Source organism: Trichoderma asperellum, chromosome 7, assembly GCF_020647865.1.
Source record: "Trichoderma asperellum chromosome 7, complete sequence".
NCBI lineage: Eukaryota > Fungi > Ascomycota > Sordariomycetes > Hypocreales > Hypocreaceae > Trichoderma > Trichoderma asperellum.
Window position 1 is genome coordinate 3,501,901 of NC_089421.1, and position 17,391 is coordinate 3,519,291.

General features: G+C 52.3%; 5 protein-coding genes across 5 annotated transcripts; 1 reads left to right on the forward strand and 4 right to left on the reverse strand.

The window, feature by feature from the left end:
- Window positions 1-8: 8 nt before the first annotated feature.
- TrAFT101_011869 (uncharacterized protein) lies at window positions 9-1,956 on the reverse strand. The gene is made up of 3 exons (XM_024900847.2): window positions 1,610-1,956; window positions 1,087-1,443; window positions 9-1,007 (listed from the first exon to the last, which is right to left on the reverse strand). Exons 1-3 carry the CDS (start codon window positions 1,712-1,714, stop codon window positions 183-185), a joined length of 1,287 nt encoding a protein of 428 aa, XP_024757701.1. The 5' UTR covers window positions 1,715-1,956; the 3' UTR covers window positions 9-182.
- A 547-nt stretch (window positions 1,957-2,503) lies between these two features.
- TrAFT101_011870 (uncharacterized protein) lies at window positions 2,504-4,445 on the reverse strand (the record flags this gene model as incomplete). The annotated part of the gene is made up of 3 exons (XM_066129404.1): window positions 2,504-2,536; window positions 3,016-3,217; window positions 4,423-4,445. 3 exons carry the CDS (start codon window positions 4,443-4,445, stop codon window positions 2,504-2,506), a joined length of 258 nt encoding a protein of 85 aa, XP_065985538.1.
- A 2,274-nt stretch (window positions 4,446-6,719) lies between these two features.
- TrAFT101_011871 (uncharacterized protein) lies at window positions 6,720-9,707 on the reverse strand. The gene is made up of 2 exons (XM_024900781.2): window positions 8,836-9,707; window positions 6,720-8,687 (listed from the first exon to the last, which is right to left on the reverse strand). Exons 1-2 carry the CDS (start codon window positions 9,650-9,652, stop codon window positions 8,596-8,598), a joined length of 909 nt encoding a protein of 302 aa, XP_024757698.1. The 5' UTR covers window positions 9,653-9,707; the 3' UTR covers window positions 6,720-8,595.
- Window positions 9,708-10,599: 892 nt separating this feature from the next.
- TrAFT101_011872 (uncharacterized protein) lies at window positions 10,600-10,973 on the reverse strand (the record flags this gene model as incomplete). Its single annotated transcript, XM_066129405.1, has 2 exons — window positions 10,600-10,758; window positions 10,950-10,973. The coding sequence occupies 2 exons, from the start codon at window positions 10,971-10,973 to the stop codon at window positions 10,600-10,602; spliced, it is 183 nt and encodes a 60-aa protein (XP_065985539.1).
- Window positions 10,974-12,215: 1,242 nt separating this feature from the next.
- TrAFT101_011873 (uncharacterized protein) lies at window positions 12,216-16,579 on the forward strand. Its single transcript, XM_024900762.2, has 3 exons — window positions 12,216-13,363; window positions 13,500-13,723; window positions 13,820-16,579. The coding sequence occupies exons 1-3, from the start codon at window positions 12,943-12,945 to the stop codon at window positions 16,175-16,177; spliced, it is 3,003 nt and encodes a 1,000-aa protein (XP_024757697.1). The 5' UTR covers window positions 12,216-12,942; the 3' UTR covers window positions 16,178-16,579.
- The last annotated feature ends 812 nt before the right edge of the window (window positions 16,580-17,391 follow it).

Consider the following 17,391-nt stretch of genomic DNA (forward strand, 5'->3'; position numbering starts at 1 on the left):
TTTCTCCTTTTTTTTGTTTACTGTTCTTTTCCTTTATCCCTCTTAAGCGATAGAGTTGTATCTTTTTCATCTTCTATATTATATATTATTCATGATTTGATAGCGATACACAGGGGGCTCTAGCTACCTCGTGTGTTTTATCCTTTCTATACAATCCTATTCCATTCACCAAAAACACTGCTTTAGCACGAGTTAGCCAGTACTTCCTTTGGCATTTCCAGCATCTTTATGATGCCCTCATCATCCGCACAATACTTGTCGAGATACATGCAAATCGCTTTGGCCTCTACAACACACCGTCGACGTAGCCACCAGTTCTCAAGAGGCACCACGAGACAGTGCCAGAATAAGAGGAGGAGCAGTGCCCGGGGGTCTTTCTCCTCGAGGAGAGATCTGTAGGTTGGATCGATGTGCGTAATGAATGTGAGGAAGAGGATGGCATTGTCTTCGTTGATTGTGTTAGGCCATAGGATGGACAAGATCACGCAAGCGCGGTGATAGGGATTTGTATCCGAGGAGGAAGTCGGAGTCGAGAGGCCGAAGAAGGAGTAGAAAAACGGCGAGAATACGCCTGGGCTGATGGGAGCGCTCCTGTCGATGTGTTGCTGCATGGGCGTGTTGTGGAGGATGTTGTGGAAGACGCTTTCCGGGCGAGACGGGTTGGCAATGTCCCAGACGACTTTCTTGCCGTAGCCCATCTTCAGCCAGTCCAGGTCGACGGCTGGGTTTGGGTCTGCGAGGGGCCATGCTGCCAGGGGGTCTTGGGTGCGTATGGAGGCGAAGGATGTGGCGCCGAGGATGGAGGCGCATACCCAGAGAGCGTCCCGGTGGGTGGAGGAGAGGGTTGTTGCTGGGGATGGGAGGGCGAGGAAGTGCTTGAGGATGGCGGTGCTGTGATACCAGTGGAAGGCGAGGGATTGGGAGTGAGATGGAGGGAGGGGGTCTTGGGAGAGGTGAGTGTCGTGGAGGAGAGTGATGGCCAGCAAGATGTGGATGAGAAATGCGTGCTATGGAGGAGATGGTGGAGTTAGTTTCGGTCTATATGAAAACTTATCAGAATGGGAAGAGATGGGAAGAGAGGCGTACTTCAGCTACAAGGTTGTGAACGGCTTTGAAATACCCATCCCTCATAGTGGGGGTTCCCAGTGATGAGGCTGTCCTGCCATAGAACCGGCTCAGGGCGGCATGGTCTTCTGGTCGAAGAGCATATTCACCCAGCCTGCCCTGCAGAGGCAGGACGATGGGGATCCGGAGACCAGGCTGGAGATGGGCTTCTCGACAGAGGCCGTGTATAGATGTAGATGCAGGTATGGCTTGAGTGGGAGCGAGGCTGAGTCTAAAGACGCTGGAGCGAGACAGCTGGAGAGTTGGGCCGGTGCCTGAGTAGCTGCAGGTGAAGCCGGATGCTTGACAGCGGCGGCATGTGGGCTTTGATTCGTCGCACTATGGGTGTTTTTTCACTTGCGTGTAAGTTTATTGGATGTGCATGATATGGTTCAGGATTGTCTGATGTCATGTGTGTTTGTGTGTGCTACGGTATCACGGGCAACGATGAGGCGAGGTGAGGGGAGACGGGAAGAGGACGGATGGATGAATGAGAGGAATTTACTTTGACGCTGCGAATCTTGCAGTTGCCACAGCCAAGGCGAGACTTGCGATGAGTCTTGCGTTTGCGGACGGCGATGTCGTTGTTGGAGGCGATGCCGTCGGCCATTGTGGATTACGTATGGGTTTGGGTTTGAAGGTGTCCGGCCACGCCGGGTCGGGCCGGAGGCAAAGAGAGAGAGACAAAATACGAGAGAGCTATAATCCAGGTTTTGCGTGTATTTCACAGCTATAACCGCGTATAGGGTCTCTGTTCGCCTCTTGTCCGAGAGGGTTTTGGATGGAGCTTTGAAAGTGGTTCCGAGGTGTGTTTTTTTTTGGAATCTTTACATGTATTCTAGAAACAGTGGCGGGTTTGAGTTTACGTCAAGTACGTGTATAGAGTTGTGGGCGTTGTATTATGCTTAATTCCGGGTCGTTGCAGAATTGGGTAGTACTGGGGATGTTTTATGCTGAGATTGTCTTGGATGGGGAGAGACAGAATTTCTGTGTCTCGGACAGGAACGTGCAGGACATGCGCTCCGTGTGAGACGAGACAGTTGACATGTAATTGGAACATGATGCTATCTACGGGTGGGATGGTATTACTGCATAGTGTATGTAAATCAAGTCCCGGGTAGGGTGGTGGTCTGGATACAATGTAGAGGCAGAGAAGGCATACAGCACAGAACTCCATTATGCATGAATGCATACACACATACAAGCAATTATACAGCCAGCAGCTCCGCGCTGTTGGACCGGCGCCGTCGACAACAATCTCACCGCAAAAGGAAGCATCTCGGACATCAGGCCACCACCAAGTGGCAAAACTCACGCACCTCAGCTGAACCTGCTCGCTTCGTCTGCACAAGTATTACACGCACGCAACGGCCAACCTCGTACCCGCAGCGCTACGGGGTCACTCGACCTGCCTCACCATGTACAGAATGACCTACAGCCGGCGATAAACAAAAAAAAAAGACGTGAGTGATATGATGTGATTGCGCACGGAGTCGGTGGCTTCAACCGCCGCCAGCGAGCGCTAGCCAGAATGCGTATTTTTGCGACGACGCGAATCGCGAGAGAAAAAAAAAAAAAGGAACAATTCCTATACTAGCTAGCTTGAGACGCGACGAGCACACGAGAAATTAACGTGAGAGGGAAATAAAATAAAATAAAATCACATAAAATCAAATAAAAAAAAAGGTTCCAGTCAGTAGCACCACGGAGAAAGCCATTGGGCGTCTCCACTTGGGCCGGGAACGCATCCCAGAATCGAGACCCCTTGCCACTTCACTCGCTCAAACTGCCAGTGACTCGAGTAAGTCGTCGGTTTTTGTTTTTCCTGCCGCGGGACAAAAAGACAGAGGCAGAGAGACGCGCGCGGTGCAAGGGCCGGTGCTTGGTGGGAGCGGCCGGCGTGAGACTGACGATTAATTGGCGCATTTCTGCTGCTTCGTCGTTTGCGAGGCGTTTGTCCTGCCTGGAAGGGAAGAGGCGTGACGGTGAGATGGGCTCTATTCTGGGAGGAATCCACTCTGCTTGAGCGCGTAGAGCGGTGCCTTGGCCTTTTTGTTGCTGTGCTTGCTGTGCGTGGAACCGGGCCAGGGCGTCCTGCTTCTCACCGTTGGCTCTTACGGCGCATGAGTGTATACGAGAAACGACAGTGACAGTTCAAGTCTTACCACTGCAGTTCGCCGCAACTTATAGCAGATACTATACTATACATACGTAGTAGTTTTATGAAGCCCTACCTATTTCCCTTTTTCCCCATTTAAAGTGTCCAACTCCAATTCCCCAAGCAAACGGCGCCTGCTTGCCAAGGCGATCGCGAGGCCGTGCTCTGCAGAGGCGAGAGGACTTGGCGATGTTAGGGGGGACAAGAAAAAAGAGGCGAGCTTGCGCTTTCGTGCGTTTTGCGCCCTACGAGCCGCACAGGCCGGGTCACTAAAAAGCGCCATTAAATGGCAAAAAGAACGCACTGACGCTGAAGATTCCCGGGTGATGTGGTGATCGCCCTTTCGGCTATAGAGGGCAGCGAGCAGGGCCAGCCCAGCCCAGGCCGCCTTGGCAAGCAAGCTATAGACGGAGCACAGGCTTTTTCGTCTCTCTCTCTCTATGCTGGTGATGGCGAGGACGCAAGGGGGGGGGGGCTGGCCTGGCCTGTGCCTGGGGGGGTTACAGTATGGGGGGCGGGCGAGAGTCAGCCTGAGAGACGAGACGAGACAGAATCAAAATCAAATCAAATGGGTGGTTGGGCCAGTCAACGCTGTATACAGACAGTAGTAAGTACCTAGTATAAGCCGGGCCCGGGGCTGGCTCCAGCAGGAAGAGCAAACTGCCGGAATCGAGGTACGGCTGCTCGTCTTTTTTTGGCACCCTCTCGATACTTGCGCTTCGTCTCATTTCCCGTCGTCTGCTTACTGTACACACACATTGTACATACGACTAAGTGATGAGTCCTTCGCAACTCGCTTGCCCGGGGTTGAGCCGTTTCCGCCGACGACTTCTTTTTTTCCTTGTAAATCACTGCCTGGTCCGGAACGATTCCAGCGGCTCTGTCCAATGGCTGCGCTGGTTTGACGTGTCTAGTCTATGCAAAATGCCTGTAGCGTCGGTGGGCACAAACGCCCAGCCAAGGCATTGAAACGGTGGACGAAGTACGTAGCAAATCAAGAGAGAGAGAGAGAAGTGCTGTGACACAGAGAGAGACAAAGAGAGCGTAGGATCCTTGCTTGTCCCTTTTTTTTTTTTTTTGGATTTCTCGCTTGATGTGTATGTGTGTATGTGTGTACGGCATGTTTTCCCCTACACTTCCGGAAAAAGGATGAATTTCACAGTCCAAGTTTCCCAGCCTTCATATAATCTAGTGTACTGGCTGGCATACTAGTAGTAGGCACTGCTAGCACTACTCGTGGCCATCGGAGTAAAGCTGCTCGCTTGAGGCGACAGGGCCCAGGAGATGATCGGACGTACTATTAGCAGCTGGAGACGTGCAAATGGAGAGTTCGGGGAGACGAGGCCATTGCGGCATCACGGCATGGGCGTGGGATGATGTCAGGTTCCCGGCAGTAGCACCAGCTGGAGCGCACATCGTTTGTTCGTATCTGGTATCCTTTCAAAATAGAGGACGGAACTACTCCGTGCTCGCGGATTACATGCTACAAGTATGTATGTACGTACTTTGTTTGACTCTACGCCATCTGCCTGCCAGCATTGCATTACATTACGAAAGGGGGGGGCTCCGTCCGTAGCACCACCGCTACATGCGTTGCGACTATACTTTTGTTTATTATGGGCGAGCTGCGTTTGCTAATGTACCCCGTACTCTGGCGTTCGTGCTAACGGCCGCGCAGGAATTGAGATTGGCAGCATTACAAGCAACTTTTGGTGCGTCTGCGTCTGCATTTGAAGCTATTCTGGCTCTAGCACGATGGGGAATGAATGCGACTCCATACGAACTAGCAGGTCCCTTACATTAGGAGCTGGAGTGGGAATGCGCGCTACCCTGCAATAACGACGGTCTCCCCTTTTTATTTTACTACTGTGTACTATTCACTATTTATTCTGGAGAATTGCGCATAAGGACTTGGCGACTAAGCGTGTTAGTGCGATGCAGTGCAGATTGCTGGATAGGCAGACGGGAAGAGATGAATTGCTTCAGGTGGAATGATGCTAGAGTTTGAAGCTACCAGATAGTATAGATAGATAGCTGCCTTGTATATTGGCTGATTGATTGATATGCGATATTTTTCTTCTTCTTCTTCGCCTCGCTTCTTAGTCGGCCGAATTGGTCAAACACGTCCAGCCGTCTGGATTGCTTCTGGGCCTGGGTCTGGCCTGGTCTGCGGGACAGGCCCCATGGCTGGAAAATGTCCGTAGTTTATAGTACGGAGAATCCTTGGTGGGTGCCTTTTTGAGGCTAGGAAAGGGCACTACTCCGTGTATCTATTAGAGCATTGAAGATAAGGCTTTGTTCAATTCAATGCAAAAGAGATTCAATCAATCAATTAATCAATCAATCAACCACGGGGTCAGGAGAATCAAGCCCAGGTGGCCAATAACCATCTTTTCCAATTTGGGGATGAACTGGTTGGTACTGAGTAAGTCAAGTTTCTTACGGCGAAGGCAAAAGAGTTGGCGACAGATTGTTTTGCCGCCTGTGTAGTTGCAGACGCCGAGAAGAAAAGAAGTTAAAAAAAAAAAAAAAAATTCAAAAGCCGACGACACTAAAAAATATTTTTACGTCCCCATATTCTTACTATTTTTTTTTTTTTTTTTTTTTTTTTTTTTTTTTTTTTTTTTTTTTTGCCTCTCTCCCCATACAAAATGCTGATCACGGCCCTTAATTTTTTTTCTACCTAAAAAAACTCTATTGCCGTCAATGTCAATCACCAAGACAGACAGAGAGGGAAAAAAAAAAAAATGGCCCAGCCCGCTACAGCCGCCGTGCTTGCGACTAACTGCACAAACTCAATTGGACCGTTGCTAAGATAGCCTGTGCCGCTGCCGTTGCCCGTTCACGTATCTGCCCTCGTATCTAATCCGGAGGCGTACGTAAGGCGAAACGGTGGTGGTTGGATGGGATGGATGGTGTAGCCGTGATAAGTGGGGGTGTGTGTATGTATGTATGTATGTGAAGATGAATACATTCACATTATGGAAGAGTGGCCAACTACTATACTAGTACTGCATAGTAAAGTACAGTGTTTGCTGCTGATACATGCGTGTACTGCAAACAAGTACCGCTGCTGCTACGACTACAAGATACTGCAAGTAGTAGCATCACCATATAATTTACTAGTACGGGTATAGCATCATCCAGCGGGATCTTCTCTGCATGTCGTTATTTCAGCTCCAATTACCGTCCACGGCCCTTCTCCGCGGCGCTCACCTCTGTTTTCGTTTTGGCGTCCTGCCGCTGCATTATTCATTACCGCTCTTTTCAATCTCTCTCTATCGCTCTATCGCTCGTCCTTTTGCCTCGCAGTATTTTCGAGTACGCAGAGAGTACCTGTAATACTCAGTGTAATTTACAAGAATAGCAAATCAGCACAAAGTTGGCGCTGGGGTGCTCCGAGGAATATCCACTCTCCCCCAAATCCGGCATGCCGGCGGAACGTGGTCGATATCAGCTCTAGCCTCAAGGCAATAGTTTGGGATCAGTAATTATTACCTGCTGCTTGTATCTGCATATACATAGTACTGGCCCTTTGTATCTACATTCATCAATGTACATTGCAAAGATAGTCCTGGTCCCAGCCAGGGCTTGCTAGCGCGGCTCTGACGGGCCAGTGGGGAATCTGTTCCGTGTCTGCTCTCTCTCTCTCTCTTACTGTAGAGTCTCCATTCTCCATGGAAAACTTGTCCGTGACAGGAGCAACTTTGGGTAGACCAGTTTGTACGGTATGCTCTGAAAAGGCGGCATTGATAGCTGCTTCTCTGGCTTCAAGGGGCCAAGGCCCATTTAGTGGGTGACTTTGCTGGCACCTCCTTTTTTGTGCGTGTATTGCTGTTAACCTCATTGAATAGAGTATAGTACTACTCTGTAGAAGCCGTCTTCCGTATTCACCGTTCTTTCGTCTTATTGATTTGTTGTTTTACTGGAGCCCCATTCTTGCTCTGTCTGCTATGCCGCGGCTTTGCTCGGGATTGATTACTCCTGAAGAGCACACTCACGAAATGTCACACACACATACACACACGCTATCCCAATCTCCATACAGTACTTGCGAGTAATACTAGTCCAATTGAATTGGCACAAAAAAAAAAAAAAAAAAAAAAAAAAGACGCCTGTTTCGTTCCCGTTGGCTGGCTCGAGTTTCCATCAATTCGCGCATGTTCCCCCGGATACGCCAGGGGAGACCCCCAAGGCCAGCCACCCCTTCTTTTCAGCGTGGCTAACCTGTGATTCTTGATTCTGCCACTCGCCAGCCCACCCCTGCGCGTCAAAAAAAAGCCGCGGTCGGAACTAGATTGAACCGGCCGATCTGAGTGTCTGTGGATACGCGCCGGACCCTGTTAGCGCCCTGATGCTGGATGCTAAAGAGTCCAAGAGACACCCCCCCTGGTCAGCTCTACTCCTCCGGTCCCTACTGGGTAGGTAGCAGCGCTGGGGGTCTGTTCTCCGTACGGAGGATGTGGTTATCGCCTCGCCTGGTGAATCTCCGCGGTCTTTGGGCTGTCGTTTTTGTCGGGGGGCCAGGTGATGCGTTTCTGGGGAATACCTGTCTGTATCAGTTGTGCCGCTTCGCTTGCACGACGCTTATCGAACTGGCCAGGAGAAGTCGTGATTGTGCCGAGCACGGCTCCATTGCTGTAAGCAGGGCAGGCAGGCGTGCTTTCTGGAGTTGTCCCGTCATCGGCCCAGGCTCCTCTTGAATCGCAAACAAGTCAATTCAATCGGGTCGTCCGAGGATCGTGACGCCGAATACTTGGCATGGGGCCTAGTGGTGGCGATGGTATTATGTGTGTGTGAGTGTGTGTGTGAGTGTGTGCGGTGCGGTGCGCGTAGGAATAAGTGTGGAAGTGGTAGTAGTAGTACGAGCATGTATCTATGATGTAGCAACCCCGGCTTCAAGTGTCATTCGAATAAGCTGAGTGGAAGCGCGCAAATCAGCTGTGCCATGGTAGCTCTAACAGCTCGAGAAGCATGTTGTGTCCCTTCCGGCGCCTATCTAGCAGTGGTTCGACGTCAATTCGTCCAGATAATCCATCACAATGGCTTCATCTCGTCGTGCTGGCTCGTTCTCTCGATACCTGCGCAATGGGCCCCCTTCCACGTCCACCCTCGGCTATCTTAAATTTCAAGGGAAGGGATCTGCATCGCCTAAGACGGGCCTGTTCAAGTACGCATGTATGTATGTGGTTCGGCTTCTGGGCAACGGTCTGTAAATACAGGACTACATCAAGCGGGTAAAAAAGTCGTTAAAAATATTAAGATGTAGAAATAAACATTATAGGAGCTTTGTTGATTCATATCCAGAGCATTCGTGGAACAATTGAGGGTCGCTACGCTTCGAGACGCCGGGTCGGGGTTGGGTTGGACGAAACCAGGTTGGTCATGTACCGCAGGCTGAGGTGTCGTGCTGCAAATCGCTTGACTGGTGAATTGTTAGCGCGTGACGGTTTCTTACTCTCACAGTCTCAATGACGTGCATGAACGGTGTGTCGGGGGTACGAAGTATAAGTGAATAATCAAACAAAACAGGCGGGAGATGGTATATATATATATAAAATGCCAAGCTATACCTCTGGACCGGCCCATTGGAGACGGAGGGGAGCTGCGGTGCGATTTCTGCGACTGCTTCCAAAGCCGAGCTGTCCAGCACGTTACCAGCAAGTCCAGGTCCTTTTCGTCGAGCAGGCGCAAGAGCTTCAAGCATGGTACAGTCGATGCGTGTTCTGGGGCAGCTCCAGGCGTAATGCGAGCCGGAATATTGTTGGTGTTGGTGTTGTTATTGCTACTGCTACCGCTACCGCTACCACTACCATCTGGACTACTGCCATTGTTGTTGTAAGTAGTAGCAGCAGTGAAAGTCGCAGTGGCTGCGTCCTCCATGGCCACGATGCGGCCGCTGTCATCTTTCCAGATGACCTGGTGGTGGTTCCGCCAGCGATCGCCAAATCCCACCTTGGCCCTGAAATGGCCCGCCGCTGAGCATGTCGACCAGCCCATGAGGCCTGGCGAGAGCTTGACGCTCTTGTAGCTGCGGCCGTCGCTGGCCTTGCCGTCTATGACGATGCGCCGGGGGGCATAGAAGTTGACGTAGGCATCTCGGAACAGGTAGATGTCGTCGTGACGGGTGCGCAGCCGGCCATTGCCATTGTCGCCGCCTCTGCCGTCGCCCGCCAGCCGGTATTTGACCTTTTTGACAATGTATGTGAGCGACGTGGCCTGCAGCGGCGCGGCGCTCAGCTCGTAGTAGACGAGCGCCGGGTTGGTGGCCGAGTAGACGGAGCGGCCATCCAGGGCGAGAGACAACAGCTCGCCAATGGGCAATTGGACTCTCGGGCCATGGCTGGACACCTCTTCATATGGCGGAGGAGCATGTTCTCGCAGCCGCATGATGGGATGATTGCTTGCGTGCTTGCTTGCTTGCTTGCTTGCTTGCCAATGCGCCGGAGCTGCTATCGGAGCCGGTGGAAGCTCTGCGCTGCTACGACTCGTAGCGGATGCAGGGTATTTCCTAGTAGAGCAGTAGCACGGCTGCTAACGACGACTCCATCGAGCTGCGATTTGCCTGTGCCGCACACACAGCGTGCCGCCGGCGCACATGTGCCGGCATCGAGTCGCTACATGTACATACATGAGGCCTGGAGCACTTACACGTCGGGCGCGCCGTTGCCAGAGCCATTCCAGCGCCACGCAGGCAGCTTTTGCTGCTGCCAATGGCTCACGGCTATGACGGAATGGAGGCGGCCAAGGCGGCTACCGGAGCAAAATTGCGACCGGCCCGATCAGGGTACGTACCGAGAGCGGCCTAGCCCAGAATGCGTCTAGCGCCGAACAGCTCAGAAGTCCCCAAGTACCGCAGGTATCGCAGCGCTGGCCGGTACCTCCAGTCTCGTACTGCCCACGCGCGGTCTAGCGGCCGGTACGTACCTCGCACTACCGTCCAGGTAATGTCCCTGGAAATTGGTGGCCTCGACTCCGTACTAACTGGACCGCTCAAGCTACGGGCGGTACGTACTGCTACCTAGAATTCTGGGTCCCTTCGTCCTGCTCATCCTTTTTTTTCTCCTTCTCCAGCCCGTCGCGTGAGCCAGACGCAGCGCCTGTAGCATCGCAATTGCGGCGAAAACGCGGTCTAAAACTCCATCGCCGCCTGAAGACGATCCCCACGGCCTACCTGGTCCGCCTCGTGTCCCCCTTTCACGCCCTTGGCGATCTTCAATTGCACGGCTTGTCATGCTGCAGCACATTCAAATCGCCAAATCGCCAAGCGACCTTTGTGATCGGATGGAAGCGCTAGAAAAATGCAGCGAAGCAGCCAAGTTTGCGGGGCAACGGAGCTAGGCCGGAAATGGGGCGGGCCTGCACATGGCCAATGACGTCGATGTGGAGCCCAGGCGAGGCATATCCGCGCAAAAGTTGGCCAGTCGTATGTACTGCAGCACAAGGGAAGCAGGCAGGCGCGATTGGAACGCATGTGCTGGCAGGCGCGAGGCAAGCTCAGCTCCAGTTCAGCTCCGGGGGAAGGAAGGCAAACGGCGGCAAAAGGAAAAAGGCAAGTCAGAGGCAAGACAGAGTCAAGGCAAGGGAGAGACTGCAAGGCCAAAAAAAAAAACGTAAAAATAGCATGGCAAAAAAAAAAAAAAAAAAAGAGCGGCTGAAATGCAGAATGACATAGCTAGACACTGACTAGGTCGCGCTCGCGGGCGTACATGTAAGCTGGATCAGGAAACAGACGAGGCCATCCCGTCTTCGCAACAGAGTTTTGGCGAAGCAGAGGGAAGCCCGCGCCCGGATCAAGCGTTTACATCTACCGGCATTTGCCTGAGCTGGGGAGGGGGACCCAAAAGGCGATCCCGGGACGCACCGAGGAGGGGGCCGGCGAATTGGATCGAGAGGAAGCGATGCAGGCTGCTTGGATGGACGACGAGGGCGAAGCACGAGGCCGACGCTGACAATCGGCTCAAGGCAGGCAAGCTTTCAAACAGTCATTCACCGAGAAGAAGAAGGGGGAGGCAAAAGCTGGGAAATTGATAGGGGGGAACTATGTAGGGGAACAGGATCTGGAGTCGACATCTCCGAGGTAGTCTCTTTCTTGCTGCTTGATATGCGCGATTTGGGGCTCGTAGCCGTCGGTGATGCCTTTTGCTGTGCTGTATGCCACTGCCGGGTAGTAGTAGTCGTGGGAGGTAGTAGTTATAGTATTACATGCTTTACAACGAATTAGACTTCTAGGTAGTATACAACAAGACAAGAGAATGAATGAATCAATCAATCAATCAATCAATCAAACGCAGAGCTGCCAAGCCATCCGAACTGAATCAACGGCAGCTTCATCATTGGCTCTCTCTTGTATTATGGTTTAGGTATGCTGCCGTTCACTAAAACACAGCTAAATTCAGCCTCCGACGTCGCTGGGACGTATACAAAGTACGTTTCGCGAAAGCTGCATTGCTTTGTTCCTATTCCGTGCTTCTCTGTGTCATTGAATACGCGCTTTGATTACCAGCTAGGCGGACTAGCACGACGGAGCACGCCGTTTGAAACAGTCTCCCATAAACTAACACAATCAAAAGAGGGAATTAAAACAGGGCCCCAGGAAATGACGCCGTCGCGACACTGACATGCTGATACTGTAGCTGCCGGCATGGACGAGCATCAATCAGGTCAGTGGGAGCGCGTATTATTGTGCATTATCGTCAGCTAGGCTGCTTGTAGCCCAGGTACATGCATACATGCATACATACACACGAGCAGCAGCAGCAGCAGGTTACGGTAGTAGGTACCGGTAGTAGTATTGTGATGTGCTGTACGGTATGTCGATGCGGGTAAGCGCGTAAAGGGCTAGCAAATTGGAGCTCAGGAAAAAAAAAACCCATGATTTTGATGCGGGATTTCCTTCGTACAAGTTTCTGCCTCCTCGACCGGCTGTCCCGGGATTCGTCGTGCTGATTCTGGGGGGCCCAGAGCTCGTTTTTTTTTTTCCCTCTCGTCGCTCTCAGGCGGCGGGTCCCCCAGAGCGAATAATGGATTCCCAGCTACTCCGGGCGCACAGGCTTTTCCTTGCCTCGAAGCAGTCTAGAGGCGTCTGGCTATGATGCTTGGGGGTTAAGTCGGATATCGGCATCGGTCGACAGGTTCGGTTGCGCCGGGACCTGACCAGTCGTATCCACCGCCGCCAGAGCCCTTTCGGCGCCGCTCTTTTGGCCAGGATAACTCGGCCCTCGAGGTACACGCCAGGCGAGGTACTGCGCGGCACGAAGCTACAAGGGCTAATGCTTGACCGTGCGCTGGAAGCGGTCTAGCCTGGGCCGTGGTGGACGACAATCTGCCGTCGGCCTTCGCTGGCCGACGGGGGGCGTGTGATACTACGATGGACTATGGAGGATGTGGTGTAGCGTAGCGCAGCGGAGTGTGGGCAGGCTGGAATTGGGATGGGATGGATGGATGGGGACTCGCGACTTTTCTGGCGTCTCATCGAAGGATGGGCAGAAAAACGAGAGGAAAAAAAAAGGAACCACGGCAATGGGTGGACTGGGGGGGTCCGGACGGTGGAATAAATATCTCTGGCAGGCCGCCCTGGTGGGTGAATTTTCTTTCCTCTTTCCTGCCCAGTTGCGACTTGTTGCGTCCTTTCAATTGCCAGTTTCGCGGCGGCTTCGAGAGCGCAATCTCTTCCAACAATGTCAGTCTTTCATCGACGTAAGGGCGAGGAGGGGGACGTTGAGGCCGGTGGTCGTGAGGACCACTCCGGCAGCACCGTCGCTCCCCCAGAGCCCGACAACCTGCCCGAGTACGCTGCCTTGGAGCGATACATTTCCACCTATCGTGAGGGCTCCCGCAGCGGAGACGACAACCAGAAGAAGCGTCGCAATGTGAAGTGGTGGCAGTTCTGGAGGTCAACAGACTCCGAGCTGGTTGAGGATGCCGAGCCTGCTAAGAGGGTTGTGCCCGAGGCCTGGTTGGACACCGACATTCGCACTGGTATTCGTATCAATGAAGTCGACGAGAGAAGAAAGTGGTCTGGCTGGAACGAGCTGAGTGCCGAGAAGGAGAACATGTTTGTCAAGTTCCTTGGTTTCTTTACTGGTCCTATTCTTTATGGTGAGTTTCTCTCTCTCTCTTCCCTCGTCTCATTCTCCTAGTCAGCCAATGAATGGCAATGGCTGGGTTAAAACAAACAAAAAAAAAATCAATTAATCAAAGCGGCCATTATTTACTAACAATGACTTCTCTACAGTCATGGAAATTGCCGCTCTGTTGGCTGTCGGTTTGGGTGACTGGATCGATTTCGGTGTCATCTGTGGTATCTTGCTGCTCAACGCTTTCGTCGCCTTCTACCAGGAGAAGTCTGCTGCCGATGTCGTCGCCTCTCTCAAGGGTGACATCGCCATGCGATGCACTGTTGTCCGTGACGGCCAGGAGCAGAACATTCTCGCCCGTGAGCTTGTTCCCGGTGATATTGTAAGTCTACAATCTCAATCTCATTCTCACTCTCACTCCACTACCCACTGCACTATTCTGGCGGGCAACAAAGCTAATTCGATTCCTCCCCCACAGCTCATTATCCAGGAAGGTGACACCGTTGCCTCTGATGTTCTCCTGATTTGCGACTACACCCGTCCTGAGGACTTCGAGGTCTTCAAGCAGCTCCGCGCTGAGGGCAAGCTTGGCAGCAGTGACGACGAGGAGGAGGACAACGAGAAGGAACAAGAGGAGAGCGCTCTGGTCTCCCACCGTGCCACTCCCCTTGTTGCCGTTGACCAGTCCGCCATCACTGGTGAGTCTCTCGCCGTCGACAAGTACCTCGGTGATGTCGCCTACTACACCACTGGCTGCAAGCGTGGAAAGGCTTATGCCATTGTCACTGCTACTGCCCGCGACTCTTTCGTCGGTAAGACTGCCGATCTTGTTCAGGGTGCCAAGGACCAGGGTCACTTCAAGGCTGTCATGAACAACATTGGTACCTCCCTGCTCGTTCTCGTCATGTTCTGGATTCTCGCTGCCTGGATTGGTGGTTTCTTCCACCATCTCAAGATTGCCGAGCCCGGCTCCCAGAACCTGCTCCACTACGCCCTTGTTCTCCTCATCGTTGGTGTTCCCGTCGGTCTGCCCGTCGTCACCACCACCACCCTGGCTGTCGGTGCCGCCTACCTCGCCAAGCAGAAGGCTATCGTCCAGAAGCTCACTGCCATCGAGTCTCTCGCTGGTGTCGACATTCTCTGCTCTGACAAGACCGGTACTCTCACTGCCAACAAGCTCTCCATCCGCGATCCCTTCGTCGTTGAGGGCCAGGATGTCAACTGGATGATGGCTGTCGCTGCTCTTGCTTCTTCCCACAACCTCAAGACCCTCGACCCCATTGACAAGGTCACCATTCTTACCCTCAAGCGTTACCCCAAGGCTCGTGAGGTCCTTCAGCAGGGCTGGATCACCGACAAGTTCACTCCCTTCGACCCCGTCTCCAAGCGTATCACTGCTGAGTGCCGTCTCGGCAAGGACAAGTTCATCTGCGCCAAGGGTGCCCCCAAGGCCATTCTCAAGCTTGCCAACCCCCCTGAGGAGCTCGCCGCCGTCTACCGTGAGAAGGATCGTGAGTTCGCTCGCCGTGGTTTCCGATCTCTGGGTGTCTGCTACAAGAAGAACGATGAGGACTGGGTTCTCCTTGGTCTCCTGTCCATGTTCGACCCCCCTCGTGAGGATACCGCCCAGACCATTCTTGAGGCTGCCCAGCTCGGTGTTCCCGTCAAGATGTTGACTGGTGACGCTATTGCCATTGCCAAGGAAACCTGCAAGATGCTTGCCCTCGGTACCAAGGTCTACAACTCTGAGAAGCTCATCCACGGTGGCCTTGGAGGTGCCGTCGCCCACGACTTCGTTGAGCGTGCTGATGGTTTCGCTGAGGTTTTCCCCGAGCACAAGTACCGTGTCGTCGAGATGCTCCAGCAGCGTGGTCACCTTACTGCCATGACTGGTGACGGTGTCAACGATGCTCCCTCCCTGAAGAAGGCTGACTGTGGTATCGCTGTCGAGGGTTCCACCGAGGCTGCCCAGGCTGCCGCCGATATCGTCTTCCTTGCCCCCGGTCTGTCCACCATTGTCCTTGCCATCAAGACCTCTCGCCAAATCTTCCAGCGCATGAAGGCCTACGTTCAGTACCGTATTGCTCTCTGTCTCCACCTTGAGATCTACCTGACTCTGTCCATGATCATCATCAACGAGACCATCCGTGTCGACCTGATCGTCTTCCTTGCCCTGTTCGCTGATTTGGCCACCGTCGCCGTCGCTTACGACAACGCCCACTACGAGCCCCGTCCCGTCGAGTGGCAGCTGCCTAAGATCTGGGTCATCTCCGTCGTTCTCGGAATATTGCTTGCCCTCGGTACCTGGGTCCTCCGTGGAACCATGTACCTCCCCAACGGCGGTATCATCCAGAACTTCGGCTCTGTCCAGGAGATTCTCTTCCTTGAGGTCGCTCTTACTGAGAACTGGCTGATCTTCGTTACCCGTGGTGGCCGCACCTGGCCCTCTTGGCAGCTCGTCGGCGCCATTCTTGGTGTCGATATCATGGCTACCCTCTTCGCCCTCTTCGGCTGGCTGTCTGGCGCTCCCGAGATCGACAACCCCGTCGACCTTGCCAAGCAGCGTCACGATGGCTGGACCGACATTGTCACCGTTGTCATCATCTGGCTGTACTCTTTCGGTGTCACCATCTTCATTGCCATTGTCTACTTCATCCTTAACCAGATCCCCTGGTTGAACGACCTCGGCCGCAAGGACCGCAAGAAGAAGGACACCATTGTTGAGAACGTCCTCACTGCTCTCCAGAAGCTCGCCATTGAGCATGAGAGAGATGAGACGACCGGTGTTGACCGATACCTCCTTGCCGACAAGGCTATTGATAACGAGGATGAGTAAATGGAGTTTTAATGTCGTGGATGTCAAGGCCTATTAGGAAAGAGAGTCTTGTGTATACCCCCGAATAATTTTAATATGGTACACTACTACTCGCCTACAGAGCTTAATCTATATGGTGATCTGGGGAAGAGAAAGGTTGGTCTAGGGACCAAAGTTTTCTTTTTTTTTACATTGAGGAGAGCGGGAGCAGTTAACATTTGTTTTGCTTGGTCAATCGCCTTGCAAACATCAACGTTGCTACCAAGTCAAGATGGAGGGAGAAATGAACTGATAGAAGTTCTCCAGCCGGTGGATGCATTGTTAACCTTTTGATTCCCCCAGTCGCTAACTTAATTTAAAACTTAGTATAAACCTATATCTAGTTACTATAGACTTTTCATATCTTGCTAATGTGTTATGTTCAAAAATATCTTCAAAAGTTGCTTGTGCCCATTGCCTTCGTGATCTTTGAAAACATGGTGTTTCTCTCTCCTCACTGTTCGGACCACATGCAAAAAAAAAAAAAAAAAAAAAAAAAGACCCTTCCCTAAAACAAGCTGAGTACTGAGCATCCCGCATTTTTTTTTCTCCAAACGCCACGAAAATAAATAGCGCAGGCTAGGTAAATTTTTTCTTCTTTTCCTCATATTTGAAACTACGGGCCTACGCCACCGGAGGTCGCGAGTCCACTAGATCGTGCAGAGAGTTTCGGAATCTCGGCTCTAGTATGTTGGCTAAGTTGTTAGTGTGAAGCCTTAATGACCTGCTCGACTCCGCTTTTGCCTTTCAACCTTTGGGGAAGACAGAGAGCCTTTTCTTACGTTATGTCAAGGTGAAGCTGGGCTAGAGGGAAGTATGCGCGAATTGCGATTAGGTGTGGTGTTTTTCTTCCTCTTCTTCTTTTGCTTCTGTGGGGTTTCTGCCGTGATTCGAGTGTGTTTCACGGACTGTAACTTGCTAATCTATGGAGATTTTTTTGTTTCTGTGTTCACATGATGAAACAGATATGCAGACAGATCAATAAACAAACAGATGAAACAAACAAAATGGCGTGTTTGATCATAGGTGGGTGTAATCGGCTCAGGCATGTTGGTCAACAAGTGATGATTTAGACTGTTGTCATCAAAAAAAACTTGTCTCGGTGTAGATCTATCAAAGTATGAATGGGCGGGCTAAGATCGCGGACTCCCCCACCATTTCAATGAGTAGTGACCGACCGTGGCTTTGAGGTGTGG

What these genes read in the sequence shown, in the direction of transcription:
- TrAFT101_011873 (XM_024900762.2), top strand. Translation starts at nt 12,943, where the DNA reads ATGTCAGTCTTTCATCGACGTAAGGGCGAGGAGGGGGACGTTGAGGCC. An exon ending in TACTGGTCCTATTCTTTATG is followed by an intron (nt 13,364 to 13,499) that starts GTGAGTTTCTCT and finishes ACTTCTCTACAG; the next exon opens with TCATGGAAATTGCCGCTCTG. An exon ending in AGCTTGTTCCCGGTGATATT is followed by an intron (nt 13,724 to 13,819) that starts GTAAGTCTACAA and finishes CCTCCCCCACAG; the next exon opens with CTCATTATCCAGGAAGGTGA.
- TrAFT101_011871 (XM_024900781.2), bottom strand. Translation starts at nt 9,652, where the DNA reads ATGCGGCTGCGAGAACATGCTCCTCCGCCATATGAAGAGGTGTCCAGC. An exon ending in TCCAATGGGCCGGTCCAGAG is followed by an intron (nt 8,688 to 8,835) that starts GTATAGCTTGGC and finishes ACAATTCACCAG; the next exon opens with TCAAGCGATTTGCAGCACGA.
- TrAFT101_011869 (XM_024900847.2), bottom strand. Translation starts at nt 1,714, where the DNA reads ATGGCCGACGGCATCGCCTCCAACAACGACATCGCCGTCCGCAAACGC. An exon ending in GCAAGATTCGCAGCGTCAAA is followed by an intron (nt 1,444 to 1,609) that starts GTAAATTCCTCT and finishes AAACACCCATAG; the next exon opens with TGCGACGAATCAAAGCCCAC. An exon ending in TTCACAACCTTGTAGCTGAA is followed by an intron (nt 1,008 to 1,086) that starts GTACGCCTCTCT and finishes TCTCCTCCATAG; the next exon opens with CACGCATTTCTCATCCACAT.